This window comes from Saimiri boliviensis, chromosome 10 (genome assembly GCF_048565385.1).
Source record: "Saimiri boliviensis isolate mSaiBol1 chromosome 10, mSaiBol1.pri, whole genome shotgun sequence".
NCBI lineage: Eukaryota > Metazoa > Chordata > Mammalia > Primates > Cebidae > Saimiri > Saimiri boliviensis.
In genome coordinates this window covers 35,605,678-35,625,712 of record NC_133458.1, presented here as the reverse complement: position 1 = coordinate 35,625,712, position 20,035 = coordinate 35,605,678, and the positions used below count along the sequence as shown (strand labels likewise).

At 37.2% G+C, this 20,035-nt stretch overlaps 1 protein-coding gene across 5 annotated transcripts in view; it reads right to left on the bottom strand.

Moving 5' to 3' along the window:
• FAM3C (FAM3 metabolism regulating signaling molecule C) overlaps positions 1–18,678 on the bottom strand; it is a 53,722-nt gene extending 35,044 nt beyond the window's left edge. The window contains exons 1-5 of one of the 5 annotated variants that reach the window (XM_039472851.2): positions 18,398–18,677; positions 15,491–15,614; positions 14,151–14,295; positions 4,807–4,861; positions 803–907 (exon numbers count right to left, since the gene is read on the bottom strand). In XM_039472851.2, coding sequence (XP_039328785.1) covers positions 803–907; positions 4,807–4,819 — 118 coding nt within the window. In that variant the 5' untranslated portion in view covers positions 4,820–4,861; positions 14,151–14,295; positions 15,491–15,614; positions 18,398–18,677. The other 4 variants (XM_074379148.1, XM_074379150.1, XM_074379149.1 and 1 more) reach the window with 4 other exon arrangements.
• Positions 18,679–20,035: the final 1,357 nt, after the last annotated feature.

The window sequence follows — 20,035 nt, the reverse complement described above, 5'->3', positions numbered from 1 at the left end:
TCATCTACAATAGCACTATGTATTACTAGTTCCTATAAAAACATTTCAAACGTTGTTTTATGAACTTAAGGATTCTGTTAAAAAACTGGGTTAAGGTACCTTATAATGGTACATTTACAGTATGGCAACATTAAATGAGTGGGTTAGAAAAAAAAATGCCACAGAGGGAAAATAAGGGTAGGAAAGCAGGATGGATTGATTTTTTTTTTTTTTTTCTTTAAGAGATGAGGTTTTATTTTGTCACCCAGGCTTGAGTGCAGTGTGGCACGATCATAGCTTACTGCAGCCTTTAACTCTTGGGCTCAAGTGATCCTCCTGTCTCAGCCTCTCGAGTAGCTGGAATTACAGGTGCAAGCCATCACAGCCAGCTGCAAGATGGATTTCTATGGCTGGTATCTAAAATGATTACTGGGATTCCTAATCATATGGTTAACTGAGGGCTCGATTTGGCTTCAAGTTTTTTAGCAGCCAACTCAAATAGGAAAACAGTTTAAGCCTGGAGGTATTTTATGTTTTAGAAGTGCAGTTAGAATGCCATGATTAACGCCTCTAAAAATGTATAAAATAGACTCATTACATACGTTCCAAATGTTGAATAGAAAATTCATACTTCATACTAAATTAATTCCAAGATGTCTTATTACATACTTTAAAATATTCTAACAAATCACATTTATGGATATAACAATTATATTTCATTTTCTAGATAAACTAAATAGCTGAGTGACTCCATGCTGATAACTGATAAAACTTTAGGCCACATCAAATATAAGATTTCAGAAAGGAAAAAAATAAAACTTACCAAATAGATTTCCTAAACTTGCATCCATTTTGATTTCAAATACTTGAGAAATAACATAAAATGTCAGTAAAAACACGGCCACAGCTACCACCAACTTTGCAGCACCTAAAAGGCAGAAATATTTCAGCATAACTTTATAAGCCCACAGAACTTTTATTTTGCATTTCTATGAAAAAATGTATGTTTTAAATTAAGATTAATAAATTCCTACTTTGTATCTATTAGCTCTTAATTTTACTTGAGTTACACAAAAACTACACAAACAATTCAAGATAAAGAATTTTCCTGACCAAAGAATTCTCAGATTATCTAGCTATCTACACAAAGAACTGCTTGAACCATCTGCCTAGTTTTATACGCAAAAAAATTACCTATTAGTTGCTGACTACTCAAAAGTGTCATGACTAATGGAACACCACCACCAAGTTTGTTGAATGACACATTCCTTATCCTTTACAAATATAAAGAGCAATACAATATAGGATGTCTAAAAAACAGTGGACATCTGGGGATGCTAAGGCTATGATGTTCACTAAGCAAGGAATTCTTGAGTGACATGTTAGAGTTGTCCTATCACTAACCACACATCTCCTGGAGCTACATAAGCTCTCCTGGTACGGTAATCAACAAAGCCTTCCTCTTCATACTGAATACCTTAGTACCTTAGGACAGGTCTTCTTCATTCCTGCAGGATATAATTTGGTATCTATCATATATGCTTCATAACACAGCTACATGCAAAGCTCCAAGTGGGCAGACTCCTCAATGAACTGAAGATGCTCAGAAAGCTACTGCTTCTCAGAGCCTACTCATTTCTATTTAGAAACACTCTACTGATGACTGTGTGAAGAGTGGGGCGGGAAGTATGTGGAAAATCTCTGTCCCTTCCTCCCAAATTTGCTGTGAACCTAAAACTGCTCTAAAAAAAATAAAGTCTTAAAAAAGCCAAAAGAAATACTATTAATGTAGAAATGAAAGATCAATGAGGAAGCCTAACTATAATACTAATCTACTAATCAATTCCTGCCTCCCTTCTCCATTTCCTATCTTGTCCCCTCCAAAATATGCTTCCTATTTTCAAGAGCAAATAGAAGTTGGCTACATTTTTAGTGCATAAGACAGCAAAATTTCATTAGGCTTTGAACTCTTCTCCCCAGAATCTGGCAGAGTGCATTCTATATAGCAATACTATCAACAACTGTTTGCTAAGTAGATAAGTAGCAACAGGTGGCATAGTCCTTCTTGATCAATTAAGACTAAGACCAAGAGCTCGAAAATTACATGTCACATGATAGTCTTTCCAAATTATTTTCTAGCAATCATAGGCACATGCAACCAGAGATAGCTCTTCCTGTCCCATAAAACAATCACATGAAAACTTCATTGTTCAAAACTGAATAATTAAAATATCAAGACAGTAACATGAACATTACAGACTAAATTCTATACCAAGCTGAATATGAGGCTACATTTAAAAAGCTATATACAGCAACATGGATGAAGATGGAGGCCATTATACTAAGCAAACTAACAGAGGAACAGAAAACCAAATGCCACATATTCTCATTTATAAATGGAAGCTAAACACTGAGAAGGGATCACATAAAAATAAAGAAGGGAACAACAGACTCTGGGACCTTCTTGAGGGTGGAGAGTGGGAAGAGGATGAGGATCAAAAACTACCTATCAGGTACAATGCTTACTACCTGGGTGATGAAATAATTATACACCAAACAACACTCAATTTATTTTATCTAGATAACAATCCTGTACATGTAACCTTGAGCCTAAAAGTTTTAAAAAAGTGATATACGAACATTATATATATATACACACACACACATATATAAAATACACACTCACATATACCGTTTCCTTAGTGTCTTCTGTAGCACTAAATGTTTTATAAGCATAATCTCATTTGCATAGCTTTTCAAGGCATTATTTTTCTTCTACAAATAAGGAAAACAAGGCTAAAATTTTACATCATTTGTCTAAGGTCACATAACTAGTCAGCAGCAACACTGAGTCCTAAACCAAGACCTATTCACTTATACTGAACCATCAGAGCAACTAGGAGGAAAGTGAAGCTCTAAGGGACACAAAAGTTAGAGGTGGAGAAACTAGCAGAGTCTCCATGAGGGTAGAGTTCTGGAACTTCTGTTACAGAGATCGCGCCCAGAGCTGGCCTGAGTCTAGAACCAGCATCCTGTTCTGGACTTGATGGAGCCTAAATACTCAAATGACCATACCAGCCACAATTCCCATTCTTAGCTTTCCATAAGATTCCCTCTTCCTCCTAGTCATAATCTGAGTGTGTTCCAGTTTTTCACAAGCGAAAAAGTAAACACTTCAGACATTCATGCCTCACTCTAAGAAGAATGGCTATGAGGAGATTTCAAAGCAATCAGATTTAAAAAAAAATTAGAAGAGATTAATTAGTTAAAAGCAATAAACTAATGGCTAATTGTCCTTATTTGTTCATTCAAGGCAGTCCCTCAAGACCTATACTAGGAAGAGTGCCAAACACAAAATAAGCACTCGGTGAATAATTACTCATCAATTAACCTGGGAATTGTCAGAACCAGAGAAGTGGACTAAATGACAAAGTTAATTTTGAATAACATGAATTTAAAATTATGTGAGGAGAAGAAGAAACTTACTTTATTTCAAATTGGCATGTTTAAATAATGTACTTTAAAAATCATCTGGAGACATGAAATCATAAATAGTAAGTCCTGCTGTACTCAAAGATCACACACACACACACACACACACACACAAAGACAATATTTATTTAAACCACAAACAAGCTCTTCATTTCTGAGAATATTTTTCTTCAACAATTGTACAGTTACTTTAAAAAAAATGCTTTATAATTTCACAAGAGATTCAGTTTTTCAAGTTTCTACAAAAGTGTTTATAACAGCCCTCATCTGTTTAATAATCATGATGTTTAATCAGTTGTCCCTGATTCTATACAAGTATGACCACAGTATGAAGACTGGTTTGTTCACCCAACTCGACCTTATGCATTTCTAAGAGATGCACCCTTAGGAAAACAGCTGGTTTGCTGGTGAGATGGTAATTAAGACAAAGACTAATTATCCTGATTTTGAGAAATTACAAGTTACCTATGTTGGGCACATGCTTAGTAGAAATTTCCATGTAAAGTATGCATTTCTTCTAGGGCTTTGGTTGATAGGAAGGGTAGGAGAAAACACAATTATTTTTACTACACATGCAGGAAGAGGACACCAGCCCCTCCATTTTTAGAATATTTAAATATAACTACCTTAATATTATGAATATCTAATGGTGTTTTTCAATTTTCTCAATATGCTCTTTAAACAGATTAATGTTCTTACACATAACCTCACCTATGCAGATTAAACTTGAACAAAGACTGAGGAAAAACATGTATTTTATCAAATCCTTCATACATCTTAAGTACATACATATGAAACATTTAAACTTTAAAACTTTATAACTAATTTTTCTCGAGAAGCTAGAACATAGCACAAACAAAAATCAGCCTCCCTAAGTTGTCAAATCATTCTTTATATGGGCATTATATATAGTCTTTTGATTTTTTTTTTTTTTTTTTTTCAGATTTTAGAATATTTGCATCATACTTACCAGTCAAACATCCAAAATCTGATAATCTGAAACCCTCAATACTCAAATGAACATTTCCTTTGAGCATCATGTACTGGTATTCAAAAAGTTCTGGATTTTGGAGCATTTCAGATTTTCAGATTTAAGATGCTCACCTGTAATTGCAACAAAAGACTTGAACAACAACAAAAAAAGCATGTAATATTGACTAAATGTCCAATTTGTGATTTGCCAACTACCTAAAAATAAAGGACTAAATAATTCTTTGGATTATATTTCAGCTTAACTTTCTCAATATCGAGAAAGATTATTTACCCTCTCCTTTAGTCATTCTTTAACAAACAGATTAAAAAGTACCATTACTTCTACTAAATTAAGTATCTTACCTGCTACCCTCATGTTTGGTTTTTCAGTCTATGGCGCTTTTCATTAAATATGCTCCTAAAAAATCAAAACAAAAAGCAAATATCAATAGCTCTAGAACAAACATTCCTCCTTAGATTGAGTTTGAAATGGGGTATACAAACTAATAAATTTTATGACATTTCTAAGTATTATGCCAACACTGGCATTTAAAAAAAAAATCTCATCACTGGGCCTGTCTCCTTCCACTGGACCATAAGACCTCAGGAGGAGGGTCTGTGTCTTATCCTGCTGTGTCCTCAGCTCTCTGAATGACCAAAGAGTAAAAGTCTGCTATCAAGCTTGTGAATAGAAAAGAATGCCTTCTTATTCTTGGTGATTATGAATCTGTAAGAAACTTTTGATTCTCAGCTCAAAATCTTCAGTTTGCAGATGAAGTCCAAAGAGGTTAAGCTGCTTATGTAGTTGTGGAACAAATTATTTGTTGAAACGGGGAAAGAATTTAGGTCAGCTGGCTCATTCCAGTACATAATGCCACTTCATTTTTGATATGACATAATGCAAGTGTCACTGTCATAAGCATTTACAGCAAGGGCTTCCAATTTCAATACTAGGAACCTCTTCATGTTTTTAGATTCAAGTTTGTAAAATAATATGTTGAGAAGTACAAAATTATAATTTTTAAATATCCCAGCAATTATGATTGACAGAGTAATATGAATACATCAAATGGATAAACTGTTCTTGGATATTACCATAGTATCAACAAGAAACAGACGCCGGAAAAAATCTGTATGTACATGAGTATTTCCCTCCTAAGAAATAACTCAAGAGAGGTAACATTTTAAAAAGAAAATGAAAAAATAAATAAGTTTGATAAGAAAGTCACATTCAAATTTAGCTGGAGAGCTTCCACATGACTGTGGAATGGAATTCAAAAGGAAATTTTGATGGATGAATCACATTTACTAGCAGTACATATTTCTCTGTTTTAGATTATATTTTGATACCTATGTTTCAATATTGTTGCCTGACCTAGTAATTCACAGAATGTGTCAAGAAAAGAATAACAATGGCACATCCCTGAAGGACACTGAAAAGAAGGGAGACACGCAGTTTTCTTATTCATTGGACTAGGCAGGGGGGCAGGACAGCACCCAACAGTCCAACGCTCTTAGCTAGCTCTCTCTTCTGCACAACATATCCTAAAGAAAAAAACGACACTTTAACTGAGTTGTGCGTTATTGATTTATTTTCCTTTGTTAATTATCTGAAGGCCTTCCATGTAATAGAAAAAGTCAATGTTATATATCTATTTCAACTAACTACTTAGCCACAGGCTAGGAAAATACTAAAAGGAAACAAGACACTGAAGTATCCACAAACCATCACATAAAAGCAGAAAAAAACCTCGGCTTTTTAAATGAAAACCCCAACTGGTTATATATACATCCTCTTTCTGGCTTCTGGCAAAATTGAACTCAGCTTTCACAACACATACATGCCTTTCCTGCCAGCTAATATTCCAAAATAATTCCACTCTTATCTGAGTGTGACCTAGGAAAATTTCTTTGCAAGTGTGAAAGCAGTTATGACCAGGTACTTGATGTTCTATTTCATTGTAGACTGCCGAGGCCACACCTTATAGTGACTGCTGATATACATGCCACTTGTTTGTACCTCCCAATAAACCTGTTTCTCAACTCATCCCTAATACCAAAATATAAGCTATTACAACTGTCTAGCTGAATACAACTGTTTTCCATTAAAATTTCTCAAAGAATTCACATTTAGTAAAATCTCTAAATTAAAATTTCATCAAATTAAATCTCAGCCATAACATGCCTCAATTAATTTGCTTAAGAAGCAAATTAATAATTCAAGAATCTAGATCAGCATAGTAATACTGAATATATTTGAGAGCAAATCAAGGAGCATCGATGTATGATGATAATGTGCTAATACTAAATCATTCCTATTTGTCTTCTAAGAGGGGACATTTAAAAACAAATAAAATATTTATAATCTTATGGAGGGAGAAGCAAAAACTTAATGGAAACTTCAGGCTGAAAACCATCAATGATTAACCAAAGATCAAACAGGTCCAGAGAAAATGACCACAACAGCAAAGGGAGAAAAAGGCCTTTGTTAGAAATTCAGAACTCTAAATCTAGAAGCAACAGGTGAAAGAGCTTATACATTTTTACATGTCCATTAAAAGGCAGAAATACAGAAATCAGAGCCACTTACCGAAACCAGAAAATGGGTCATAGAAGGATACTTTTAGGATGGAAAAAAAACTCCAAAACTCAACTTAGATAGTCCATTTATACATTTGCTCCAAAATGTGTTACATAGGCCAAAACTTGCTTTAGTGCTTTCGATAAATATGTCACTGAATCAAATCTGGCTGCTAATATGTAAGGTTCACAATCACCTGAGATTCAACAGCAAGCACACCCACCACGATGTCACTGGGCAATGGAACACTAAGCTGGAAACAGTGCCTGAACTAGGGCCTCAGATGAACGTACTAAACTTCTTTACACGGTTTACAATTTAAATATTCCCTTTGGCCCAACTATCTACTCTGATTTAATTTAGTGAAGTTTTGTTACTCAGTAGAAATCCAGCTACTATGTGAATAAGGAGTCATTGTTCTAGGATCAATTAACTTCAGGAACAACAGAGTAAAATCAAGGTCAAGTGATACTTCCATTCTTTCCTTGAGAAATAGACTAAATCACATAAACCACAAAAACATCATCCCATATTGATAAAACTGTCATAAAAAAATTATTTACCAGGAGGGGGGTGTCTTACCGTTAACATACACTAAGTAAGAATACATACATGTGTCAGTGCAATGCACACACATCCTTATTTTATGTAATCTTCCCACCAGTCCTCTAGGTGCAGGGGTTATTAAAACAGCATCATAGATGAGGTCAGGGGATTTCTCTAGGATCACATGAAAGGTAAGTAAGAAGCTCACACTACAAACAAATCTACTTCCTTTTCTCTCCAGCTGTTCACTGACACACTCTAATATGAGAGGCTTGTTGACAAAATGTCATGCCAATCAAGTTGGCTTTTGCAAATTGCTTTGAGAATTGCTGCAACCTACCCACTCCAGCAATTTAACAGTATGTAAAAATGACTAAGCTTGGGTATTAGAATCCCTCCTCAAAATAGAAATGATACAAGAAAACGAAGTATAAAACACACCCTTTGATGTACATACTTAATATTAACAAACAACACTTAATTAAACCAGAGGAAAATACTACAGTTATCCTTTACAAATAGAGAAACTATCATTCAATTCAATCCAACTTCAACTCAACACTGGACAAATGACAATTTTAACTGAACCAACTTAGAAACTTCCCATAATTCTAATAATCATGGGACCTGGGATTTCTCAAGAGGTCTAAAAATAAAGGTCAAAGTGCAAACAGACATAAAGTACATTTAGGTCTTGTGATGGTTAACTTCATGTGTCAACTAGACTGGGCCACAGATTGCCCATATATTTAGTTTAATTTTAGTTCAGTTCTGGGTATATCTGTCAGGGTGCTTCTGGATGAGATAAACATTTGAATCCATAGACTGAGTAAAGCAGACTGCCCTCTCCTCTGTGGGTGGGCCTCATCCAATTCACTGGAGATCTGAATAAAACAAGAAAAACTGAGTAAGGGAGAAATCACCTTCTTTGCCTATCTTCAAACTGAGACAATGCCTTCAGACTCAGACCAGACTACACCATTTGTTCTCCTGGACTGTCAGAGCTTGCCAGCTATAGATCCTGGACTTCTCAGCATTCATAACCTCATGAGCCAATCCCTTATAATACATATGCATATACATACATACACACAAACATGCACATATAAATCATACCGCTGTATATAAAACTATCTCCACATGTCATTATTATAAGGAATAAATGTCTAAATATCTAGAGCTATATCTATATGTACACACACACACACACACACACACACACACGCACACACATCATTGGCTCTGTTTTTTTACAGAACTCAGACTAATACAGATCCCCTTAAGAACAGAATGTAAAAAATTAAATTTTTATCCCCAGAGCATTTAAAGTAAAAAAGAAAATGAGGTATTCTTTTAATACTGAAATCAAAAGAATGCTACAATTAGAAGAGTCATTAGGGTAAGTTACTCTGATGTTACACTTACAAACCGAAGTATGGTATTTAAAAAAAAAAAAAAAACTGTTTGCTATAAATAACTACTGCTATGTGAGTAAAAAGGGCAAATGTTGGCAAACATTTTCTGTAAAAGGGCCGGATGGTAAATATTTTTAGGCTTTGTGGACCACACAATTTCTATTGCAATTACTCCACTCTGCAGTTGTAGCTAGAAAGCAACCATAGACAACATGTGAATCAATTTGTCTAATTATATTCTAATAAAGCTTTCCTTATAGACATTGAAATTTAAATTTCATAAAATGTTCATGTGTCACAAAATTCTTTTTTTTATTCAGCCCACTTAAAAATACGAAAAATCAATTTTGGCTTGTGTGCCATATAGGCCTATTGCTTGAGCTTTGCCAACCCCTAATAAAGAGGCATAAAAATATAAAATTTAAAAATAAAGGAATAAACATCTTTCCCAATCAGGCCCTAATTGTACAACTCTTTTTGCTGGGCTACGTGCAGGGCATACAACTTCCACATGGCTTCCATAGATCCTCTTAGAAGTCCTACTACAGAAGCAGGACAGATGAAACAATCATAATTTTCTGTGCTCCATGCATGTTCATCAAACATTTTCATAATCTGCTCTCCATGGAAAGAAGCTTAATTCCATGAGAAACAACAGAATGGATCCTCTGTAAAAGGAAGAAAAAAGTCCTTCCCTTCCTGTAGATGAGGCTATCCATCTATAGCAAAGGTGGAAATAAATCTAGACACTGTGATGTTTCCAAACCAATCCCAGGAAATGTAAAGAAATCGATAAAAATTAATCTCACTATATTACACTTCAGTAACTACAAAATTATGTTCTTGGGAAAAAACATGACGTTACTATTTCCTTTATGTAGGTGTTTATATGGGATTATTTTGGGGATAAGCTTTAAAAAGAGGTAAACGTGCATCTAATGCTTAACAAACTTCTAAAATTCTGAATAGTTAGCTTTAAAAAAACTCTTTAATAACAAGTTATTACTCCTGCACATACAGACTGCCATCAAGTACCCTGTCTTCCCTGAATGCAACTATACACACATCTTTGCAAAGCTGGCTAGGTTTTTGAAATAACAAAATGGAAACGAATAAGACGACTGCATTCATTTGAAATAACATTAACATTTAAAAACTCAGTAGAAAAACTGAGCCACTATCATTGTGTTAGAAATATTGTGAATTTAACAGAATTTAACAGTTTTTAACATTAAAGCTTAAAAGAAAAATCCAATTACTAACTTAAGAAAGTATTTAATACTAGCAGGATACCAAATCCTAGAAGACACGCTCTTTTAAATGAAACTACCATTCTTTCACACATATTTTCACACACATTTTTAAAGAATTAATATAAACTTACATTTTGAAAAGGGAAAAAAAGGAACAAAAACAAAAACAAAAATGGGGTGTGGGAAGAGGTGATGCATATGAATTCTATAATATTAATAACCAATTTTTCAAAAGATCAGCGACGATTATGATGTAAATGTATCCACTCCTTCTGCAAAGTTGTCCCCTAAAAAATGAGACTGCAAAGCAATAGACCAGAAACTTATAAGTGAACCAATAAGTGTTTTATAATAAAGTGTTTTATAAAGTGTTCTACTGAAAATCTTGGGAAGAGAAGAATATAGATGATCTATGTCTGGATTTTTGACAGTTACCTAAGTGAACATCATCTGGCTTTTCTTATTTTCTTAAGTAGCATCATATTGAAATTACATTTAAAAAAGGACTAACATCTAAATGTGGCTAAGAAACAGAAACAGATGAAGAAGTACACTATGGAAATGAACAAATGAGCCAGAAACTGTTTTTAACATTCCCATAGAAAGTTAACCAATGCTACATATGAAGCAAATTGGGATTACACTAGGCAAGTTTAGCTTTCCTCCACAATTCACCATAAACTGCTCTACCCTGCTTTTCATTTGGCTTTCCTGACAGTAAATGGAGAAAAACACTTCAGAAAACTTCTATCAACAGCAATTTAGATAAAATTCCATTCTTCTAAGAATGAAATTGGTAAAATATAATACCTGCTTGGACCTCCACTTAAAAACAGGTTAGCAAAAGTGCTCAGTTAAATCATGAAAGTGCCCCACCTAGGCCAACTTTTACCCAAAGACTTAGTATAGGGAGAAGCAGCCAAGTCTGACAGATCACACACACCACATCCTGAGAACGTTAAGTATTCCAACATGATTCATCTTAACATTAAGAATTTCACAGTACAACCCCTTCAATCAATGTGAATTAGCTAAAGCGATCTAGTTATTATTTCCTCTTCAGAAATCTGGTATTTAGTGGATTAACAAGTATTTAACCACGTTTTCCCAAAACACTTTAAGGACGTAAAAACTAAATGTATTTATTCTGCTCCTCTATATCCAACTACATAACATGGCTAGGCAACTTTTTCCTAACAAAGTTATTTTGTTTTCCAAGATAATGCTACTGAAGGAAGCACCTTAAGCAAGTGGAGTTGTTCTTTACTGAATTCTCATTCATGGGGAAAGATTTGCTCTAACATACATACTAGATATACCCTCATTGAGTACCCAATATGCCACTACAGCATTTCTCTTTGAGTTGGCAGCCAGAGTTCAGGTTTACACTGACAAAGATTTGGTGTTTACCCCAAATATTGCCACTACATCCTAACTACTCAGTACAAGATGTTACGTGGCTGGTGTATGTGTGTATAATCAGCTAGCTGGCATTAATGAGGGCTGTGGACTCTCTAACAGGAAAGTGGCAATAAAAAAAGTAGAAAACAAATGATTATGTCATACATTACTATTTCGGTGGACCTTAACTACAAAACAGAAATCACTAAAGTACAAGGAGGATAAAAATAAGACTTCTGAACTGAGCCAGCAACATCTAAATGACTGGAACCAAGTACGATGAAATTAATATGGGGTCAAACTGTAGTCTATTACACCCCCATATACACTTAAGTTGCACTTTAAAACAAAGTCATCAGTACAATCTTCAATACAAATAGATGTCAACCTAGGACACCTTACATAAACTCCTCATTGCAATCAAATAATTCACATAGTAAAAAATCTGAAGAACTGTTGCTTCATAATTTTTTAACATCTCATATCCACTATGCCTCATAATAACCTGTTAAGACAGTAAGAGGCGCCTCTGGTTGTCAGGCACTGAATACCCTATTTTATTTAAAGTGTATGTTGCTTCCCTCATTTTAACTAAACTCAGGATGAGGCTTACAACCACATTTTTATTTCTTAGTATTGAAACCACCATTGCAAAACTATAACTGATATGATGAAAAAGATCTGACCTAACCAACTCCATCTTGCTTCTAACCTGCAAGTTGTCCTTGTTCATTCCTGCACATAGGCTAAACTAACTTTGGGAGGAACTTAGTTTATAGTTTAAAACGAAGACAGTAACAGACCTTTCCCAAAACAATTGGGGCGTTAACAGACTCCAGTTTGGCCCCATATTAATTTCATCTAGTCCCCTTCTTTCCTGGGGACTAGACTCCCTTTGTAGGCTAACAAATCAGCCACAAGATTAGGAATTAGGGTTTAGGAGTCATGCAGCTGAAAGCTACCAGATTCTGACCCTTACAAACTATGGCATCACAGATTCAATGAAACATTATATGTTCTTTGAACCTCTTATTACAGACTACCCATAGTATGCACACCAGAATTACTAGTGTTTTTAAAAATGCAAACTCCTGAGCCAACAGCAAACCTGGAGAAACAGAAACCCTAGGAACGGGATTAAAACTCCTGCACATTTAACAAGCTCCCCAGATGACTGTCATTCATGCTCAGATCTGAGCTTCAGATCTACAGCACACCAAACCAAACAGACAAGGATGGCTACAAGGGTCAAGGAAGGCTACAGGGGTTCAGGGGAGGGGGGTGGTGGTGATATGGCAGATCTAAACAAAAAAATAAAAAATAAAAAAAAAAATTAAAAGTAAAATTCATATGACAAGACTTTTCATTCTTTCTTGAACAATGAATTGAAATCAACCTGCCTCCACAACAGGTCTTCAGTTTCAGTGGGCAATAAACCTTGAGAAATGTGGTAAGGCATAAGGAATAACTCCTGTTTGCAGTGGTTAAACCTGAGTACTAGACTTAAAATTACTCAAATATTTTCTGGCAGTTTTTATATGCCAAAGCAGAGTTTTGCTTACAAAGTTACAATCCATTACATACATTTCATTTGAAGAAATGAAATAGTGACTGGATTTCTGTAACCGAGAGCATAAACATGCCCAAAACCGAAAACAGGACAGAACTCTACAAAATGACATTCTGTTTGGCCTGCTGAGTTCTATAATTGTTTAAACAGTTGTAATCTAAATGACCTTAATCCTACAGTACACCATCCAGGGAAGGATGGATAGATGAATGAATGGATGGACAGAAAGAAACAGCTATTCTTGGAAACAATAACAACAATTAAATGAAACACATTTGAACTATTAGAGGTTGAACATAAATGGAATAATGAAGTGTCCTGCTAGTAAACTACTAAAATGAGATTAGGGAAAGGTACAGTTACATACACTAGAACTGCTATCTTCACCTCATGTAACTATTTTACATTATACAAGAAGTTATAGGTTTCTGCTCTAAATGCTGAAGAATTCCCTTAGGTATCCACTCTACTTATGCTGTTTTTAAATAGTGTGAAGAATTTAAGTGCACCAGGATAGACATAATTCCATCACTCACACTCTCTTAAGTGAAGAAATGGAGAAACAGAATAGTTCCAATGCCCAATGGCCCTAGCTGAAATGCAGTATTGGCACACTATTTGTACCACAAAAACTGAATGCGAATTAGCACTGCTAAAGTAAATTAAAATGGAAACCAGGCCTGAGGAATCCCTGAGCAGACACCAATTAGGCCTTATAAGTGACCTCAACCTTACTTGATTTGCAAATATAAGTGAAATTTGAAGTTACTTCTTATAAATGCCTATGCTACAGAAAAACAGAACTTAAGCTCAACCAATCAGAAACATCCAACAAACTTCAATTACACATCTAGGGGACCTTCCAACAGGACAGACCAAATAAAACAACTGTGTAACTGCAGCCAATCAAATATTTTCTTTGCTTTACGTCTATGACCCACCTATCAAAGCCTCCCTCCTGCGTTCCCCTGATGGAGCTCCCAGATCACTTCTGGTTTGGAGTTGCTCAATTCATGAATTGTTGTTTGTTCAAATAAACTCTGAAGTTTATCATGACTTGGTTTAACTTTTTTTAACAGCAACCACCTGCAAAGAACAGACAGTAAGATGCTTCTGTGTAAAATTTTACGAAAATGTATTAGTCTGTTTTTTGCACTGCTACAAAGAAATGCCTGAGATTGGGTAATTTATAAAGGAAAGAAGTTTAACTGCCTCACAGTTCCACACGAGTTGGGAGGTCTCAGGAAACTTACAATCATGGTGGAAGGGGAACCAAACACCTTTTTCACAAGGCAGCAGAAGAGAAAAAGGTGTTTGGTTTCCCCTTCCACCATGGAGAGCGCAGGAAAAACTGCCATTTATAAAACTATCAGATCATGTAAGAACTCACTATCACCGAGAACAAGGGGGAAGCTGCCCCCAAGATGCAATCACTTCTTTCCCTTCACACATGAGGATTACAATTTGAGATGAGATTTGAGTGGGGACGCAAAGCCAAATCACACCATGTATCAACTGAACCAACTTAAAAATCCATTTTTACTGACTTCGTGTCCTTCAAAACTCATTTAATAATCAATTAACTGCAGATAACGAATGGTATGTTAGGTAGCACACCTGATACCGTAACACTACCTTAGCAAGCCTTGTAGAGATTATGATGAAAGTCAATTTAGAGATGTTCATATAACTTTCTCAACAGCACATAAAAACTCAATAATTAAACGAAATGTGGTATATATCAATGGAATGATATATAGGTAATGGTGTATATAAATGGAATATACAATGGAATATTACTCAACCATAAACAGTAATGAAGTACTGACACCTGCTACTGATTTAGCGGATAAACCTATAAAACATGCTAAGCGAAAGAAGCCAGACACAAAACAACACATATTGTATTATTCAATTTTTATGAAAATCCAGAATAGATAAATTCATAGGGACAGAAAGCAGATCAGTGACTGCCAGCGATTGGCAGGGAGAAGGGAATGAGCAAAAACTGCTCACTAAACACGGGGTTTCCTTTTGGGGTGATGAAAATGTTTTAGAAAGGTGACAGGTGCATAACATTGTGAACGTGCTAATAAATGCCACAATTTAAAATGAAAAATTTGGCCAGGCATAGGGGCTCACATCTGTAATTCCAGAGCTTTGGGAAGCTGAGGTGGATGGATTCGCTTGAGGGCAGATTTGGCCAGCCTGTGCAACATAGCAAGATCCTGTCTTAAAAAAAATAAAAATTAAAAAATTAGTCATGTGTGGTGGCACATACCTGTAATCCTAGCTACTCCACAGGCTAAGGTGGCAGGATTACTTGGGCCCAGAAGTTCAAGGCTGCAGTGAATTATGATCGCACCACTGTACTCGAGTCTGCAGAACAGAGGGGGATCCAGTCTCTGTAAATAATCCAAAAATAAAATGAAAAATTATGTATAGGAATTAAATTTAATTTAAAATAGAAAACTGGGGGAAAAAATCTCACTGAAGTGAAGCTAAAAAATCATGAACAGCAAATTTTAAAAATTAGATTGGAAATAAGGGAAATGTAAGAATAGCTTCAATCAAACGGAGTAGGCCAATTAAGAATCAAATGGAGGGTACATTGGAGAGACTCAGAGGTATCAGAACATTTAATTTCTTCCTTTGAGAGGAAGTCAGCTAACTGTATTTCAAAGAACTGTATTACAAGAAAGTACAAAACCTTTTAAAGCTTCAAGATTTGGCGAAATTACCTGGTTCAGTCTCCTCAATTAGATTAATAAAGCACTGTATGATATTAACTAATCTAATCTGGTCAATGCCATACTTGAAATAACCAAATATAGAACCAAAGCTTAAAATCCTGATCTTTTGATCCCAAGAACAGAGATGCTTCTGGACTAAATTCAAGACAAAGTTTTGCTATTGTACCAAGGTCTCACAAAAATCTATCTAGCTCAGAGCTAAGATAAAAATCTTTTGCTGTTTGTGTCTTCCACCTTTCACCTTTAAGAAATGGGTATAAAAATTAAAAAAAAAAAAAAAAAAAGAAAGAAAGAAACCTCCCTGCCTTGGAGAAAATAAACTAGCTTTTTGAGTGCCCAGGCCGTCTTATTCATAGTATTCATGACATCTACAATTACTGGCACATGGGTAGGCACGCCAATATTTTTAAGAGTATAAAAATTTTTGAAAAATGAGATGAATCATTTAAAACCTAAACTATACAATGAAAAATAAGAGTCTTATGATACCTCCACAGGGAACATTACTGCTTGCCATTCCATAGCCTCTTAGCCTTTTGACTCCCTTTTCAAATTTCCTTTTTCTTTTTAATGCATCTTCATAAATTATGAAATATTAGTTGGCAATGCTTAAGGCAGCAATCCATATTAAAACTTTGTAATTATAATAAGACATCCATTAAGTTTATTTTTAAAGTCACTGTAACCCAGCAGTGTTGCCTTATTTTGACTCCTTTTTGAAACAGAAGCCCCTTACAATGAGGATTTTGAGAAACCTGTCCTGTGTCCTTCTTAAAAGTTCCCACTGGTAATTAATTCAGAGAGGTCCTCCGGTTAAGAGTCGCTGGACTGAACTCCTTTTATTGGCTCCAACTCTTATTTCTTCCTATGAAGAAACGCTACTCTTTAATGAGCTGAGAAAACATTACAAGAAATCTGTGAAACAAAGCTCCTAACACCTGCATAAAACTGAAACCTTGTGACTTAATTGGTAAACAGCCACGAAACGCAAGAGACTAAAAGCAGCCCCTAGAAAGAGGTACAGGTCAATGAAGTGAACAAAACCAGATGCTAATTTGCTGATTCTGCCAACTTCTTGTTAAATGACTTTCAGTAAGCGATTAACTTTTATCTTCTAAATTCAGTAGAGATCTCCTGATAGTAAGATACTGTATGACTAACAGTAATGCTTCCCAAAATTTAGACAATGTAATTGCAAATTGGTCACAAGTTCAAGAAGTCTGAGCCTCTGCTGTCAGCATAGACATTTACTCTCTGGGAGCTTATATTTTCATTTGTAAAATTGGGAAAGATAAAAGAGACCTATTCACTGAGCTGTTTTAAGAATAAATGAGCACATGAAAGCATTAGGCAGCGCCTAGCACAAAGTAAGCAATCTAGTAATTATTTACATCATTGTATCCATATATATGGAGATACGTGTGTGTATAACACACACACACACACACACACACACACACACACATTTAAACTTCATTTGTTGATACAGAGTCTCGCTCTGTCGACCAAGCTGAGGTGCAATGGCGCAATCTCTGCTGATTGCAACCTCCACCTCCTGGGTTCAAGTGATTCTCCTGCCTCAGCCTCCCGAGTAGCTGGGATTACAGGGGTCTGCCACCACACCTGGCTAATTTTTGTGTTTTTAAGTAGAACCAGAATTTCACCATGTTTGCCAAAAAGAAATAAAGAAAATGTCCTATCAATTAGATAGCAGTTCTGTATTACAGGCAATATTTTTTCTTTAAAAAAAAAAAAAAAAAAAAAAAGGTAGGAGGATGATGGAAACAGCTCCACCCACAAATAGAACAGCTGGGGAGCTCAATCTCAAATTGCCAATCCTTATTCAGATCTAGGGGCACTAACCATCATCCGGGGGCCCCAGCTGTGAGGACAGGAGCAGACAAATGGGAAGAAAAAGACAAGACACCGAACACCAAAGGGCTGGATAGGCTGTAAAGAACCGAAAGTACCTCTAGTACAGGAGACACTAAAACTTTACAAGCCAGTCAAAACGGCCCCCTATGGAGCTGAAACGCAACACCCAACTCCGTCCCCGCCTCCCAGAGCCCTCAGCCTGCACGCTGCGGGGCGCGAGCCACGGCCGACGGGAGGAAGGCGCGCCCCAGGTGTCCGCCCCAGGTGTCCGCCCCAGGCCCGGCCGCCGAGAGCCAGCGCCAGGTGCAGACGCCGCCCCGTCTCCGCGGAGCCCAGGGATGCCCTCGCCGGAGCGGCCCTCCGGGACCCCAGTCCCTCCTGCACCCTCCCCACCGGCTGGACACGCCGTGACTACGCGGCCGGGCCTCGGGGCCCGCCCCCGGCCGGCGACCGCGGAGTGCACGGAGGCTGAGGACGAAGGTGGGCGTCCGGGGCCCCCGGCCTCCTCCATCCCTCCCCGAACCTGAGCCCCGGCTCCGTCCGCCTCCCAGCCGTCTCACCGGCCTCCCGCCCGCCTCTCCGCTGCGCCCGCCCGCCTCTCCGCTGCGCGCGACCGCCTTCCGGCCTCCCGCGCTCAGTCCTGCCGGAGGCCGACGGGAACCGCCGCCGCCTCCAGCTCGCGCCTCCGCTTCCTCCCAGGGCCCTCCGGCTTCCCCTCACCCCTGCGAGTGGCCGGGAGAAAGCCAGCTCGCCGCTGGGCCTCCTCCCACGCTTCCCCGCCGCGACCAATGGGCCCCCGCCGCCGGGGAGCCGCGCTCGCCCCCTGGCTGTGGAGGACCGAGCGGGCGCCGGGGTCGGCCGGAGGGAAGCGCCGGAGAGCGGAGGGAGGGGTCTGCGGTCCCGCCCGCCGCCCCCAGCTCGGCGCTGCACAATCTGAACTTGCCACGTGGGAGCTGCCGCGGCGGCGGCCCTACGCTGGGTGTCACTACGGGAGGGAGAAAAATGTGTTACCGCCTCCTCCTCACCATTCGCACGCACAAAATCCCAGCCTCAAGGCCAGAACATTTTAAATGACCCACCCATCCTAGAGATTCACCCGCTAGGTCATCTTAGATATCCTGAGAAAGCTGAGATGGTCAGATCAACCAAGGACCTTGGGTTATTTGCCGTTTGGCTTCCTGAACCCTAGGAAACTGATCCTGAAAATTCTACCTGTCCAGCGTATTAGCATTCTGATAATCTTAAATGCACCAGCCAAGGAGAAAAGTAGTGCTTGCGTTTTCCAAGTCATGTTTATTTTTTAAACTGTGAGCTATGCAACAGTTAGAAATGTTTTTTCTCAGGACATTTTCCCACAATTGTGTTAATTGGGAAATTAATCCAAATCTTACTATACAAGACCCGAGAATGCAAAATATTTTATAATTCAGATACATATTATAAAATAATGAATAACTATTGCCTATTTGATAGAATATTGGGATCATTAGTGGTTGCAGAAATTAAATTGCATTAAACAATAGGGTTTGACTAAGTATGTTAATATAGAATTGATATTCTACCAAATTTTAGCTTTCCTCCAAAAATATTTTAAAAATTAGATTGTGTAAACTAGTAATAACTGTGAATTCTGGAGTGATCCATGTTCAGGGGAGAAAGCATGAAATGAATTCTGAGTTTCTTCCATGTGCCAATATTATGTTATTTGTGTGTTACTTAAACAAAAAACTAAGACTCCAAAACTGAGTTTAAATATCTTGCTCAAAAATACAAGGTAGTTAAGTTCTGAAGTTGGAATTCCAGTCTAGTTTCATATAGCTCCAAATAAACAAAAAGTCACTTTGCCTGTTATAGTGCCAAAAAACCATAGCACTTATTGTACACATGCCTCTCCTAGACTACTGTGTCTCACTGAAAGAATTTATGAAGCTTCTTGAGTAGGGAGGTCAGGGTGAATTTCTGAAAGAGCAATTTGCTCTTCAGAGCACGGGACGTATTCTTATAGCACCACACCTGAAACAGTTCCTGTGCGTAAAGTCTAATGTGTTAATATCCTATTCTCCATTGACCATAAGCTATAGCTTAGAACCCTTTGGTAGGTAATGAAATTAGTAACAATGGGTCACAACCAACATTTCTTTGCTGTTGATTCGCTGAAAAAAAGAACAAAAACAGAGTTCAAAGCATAAATTCAGGAT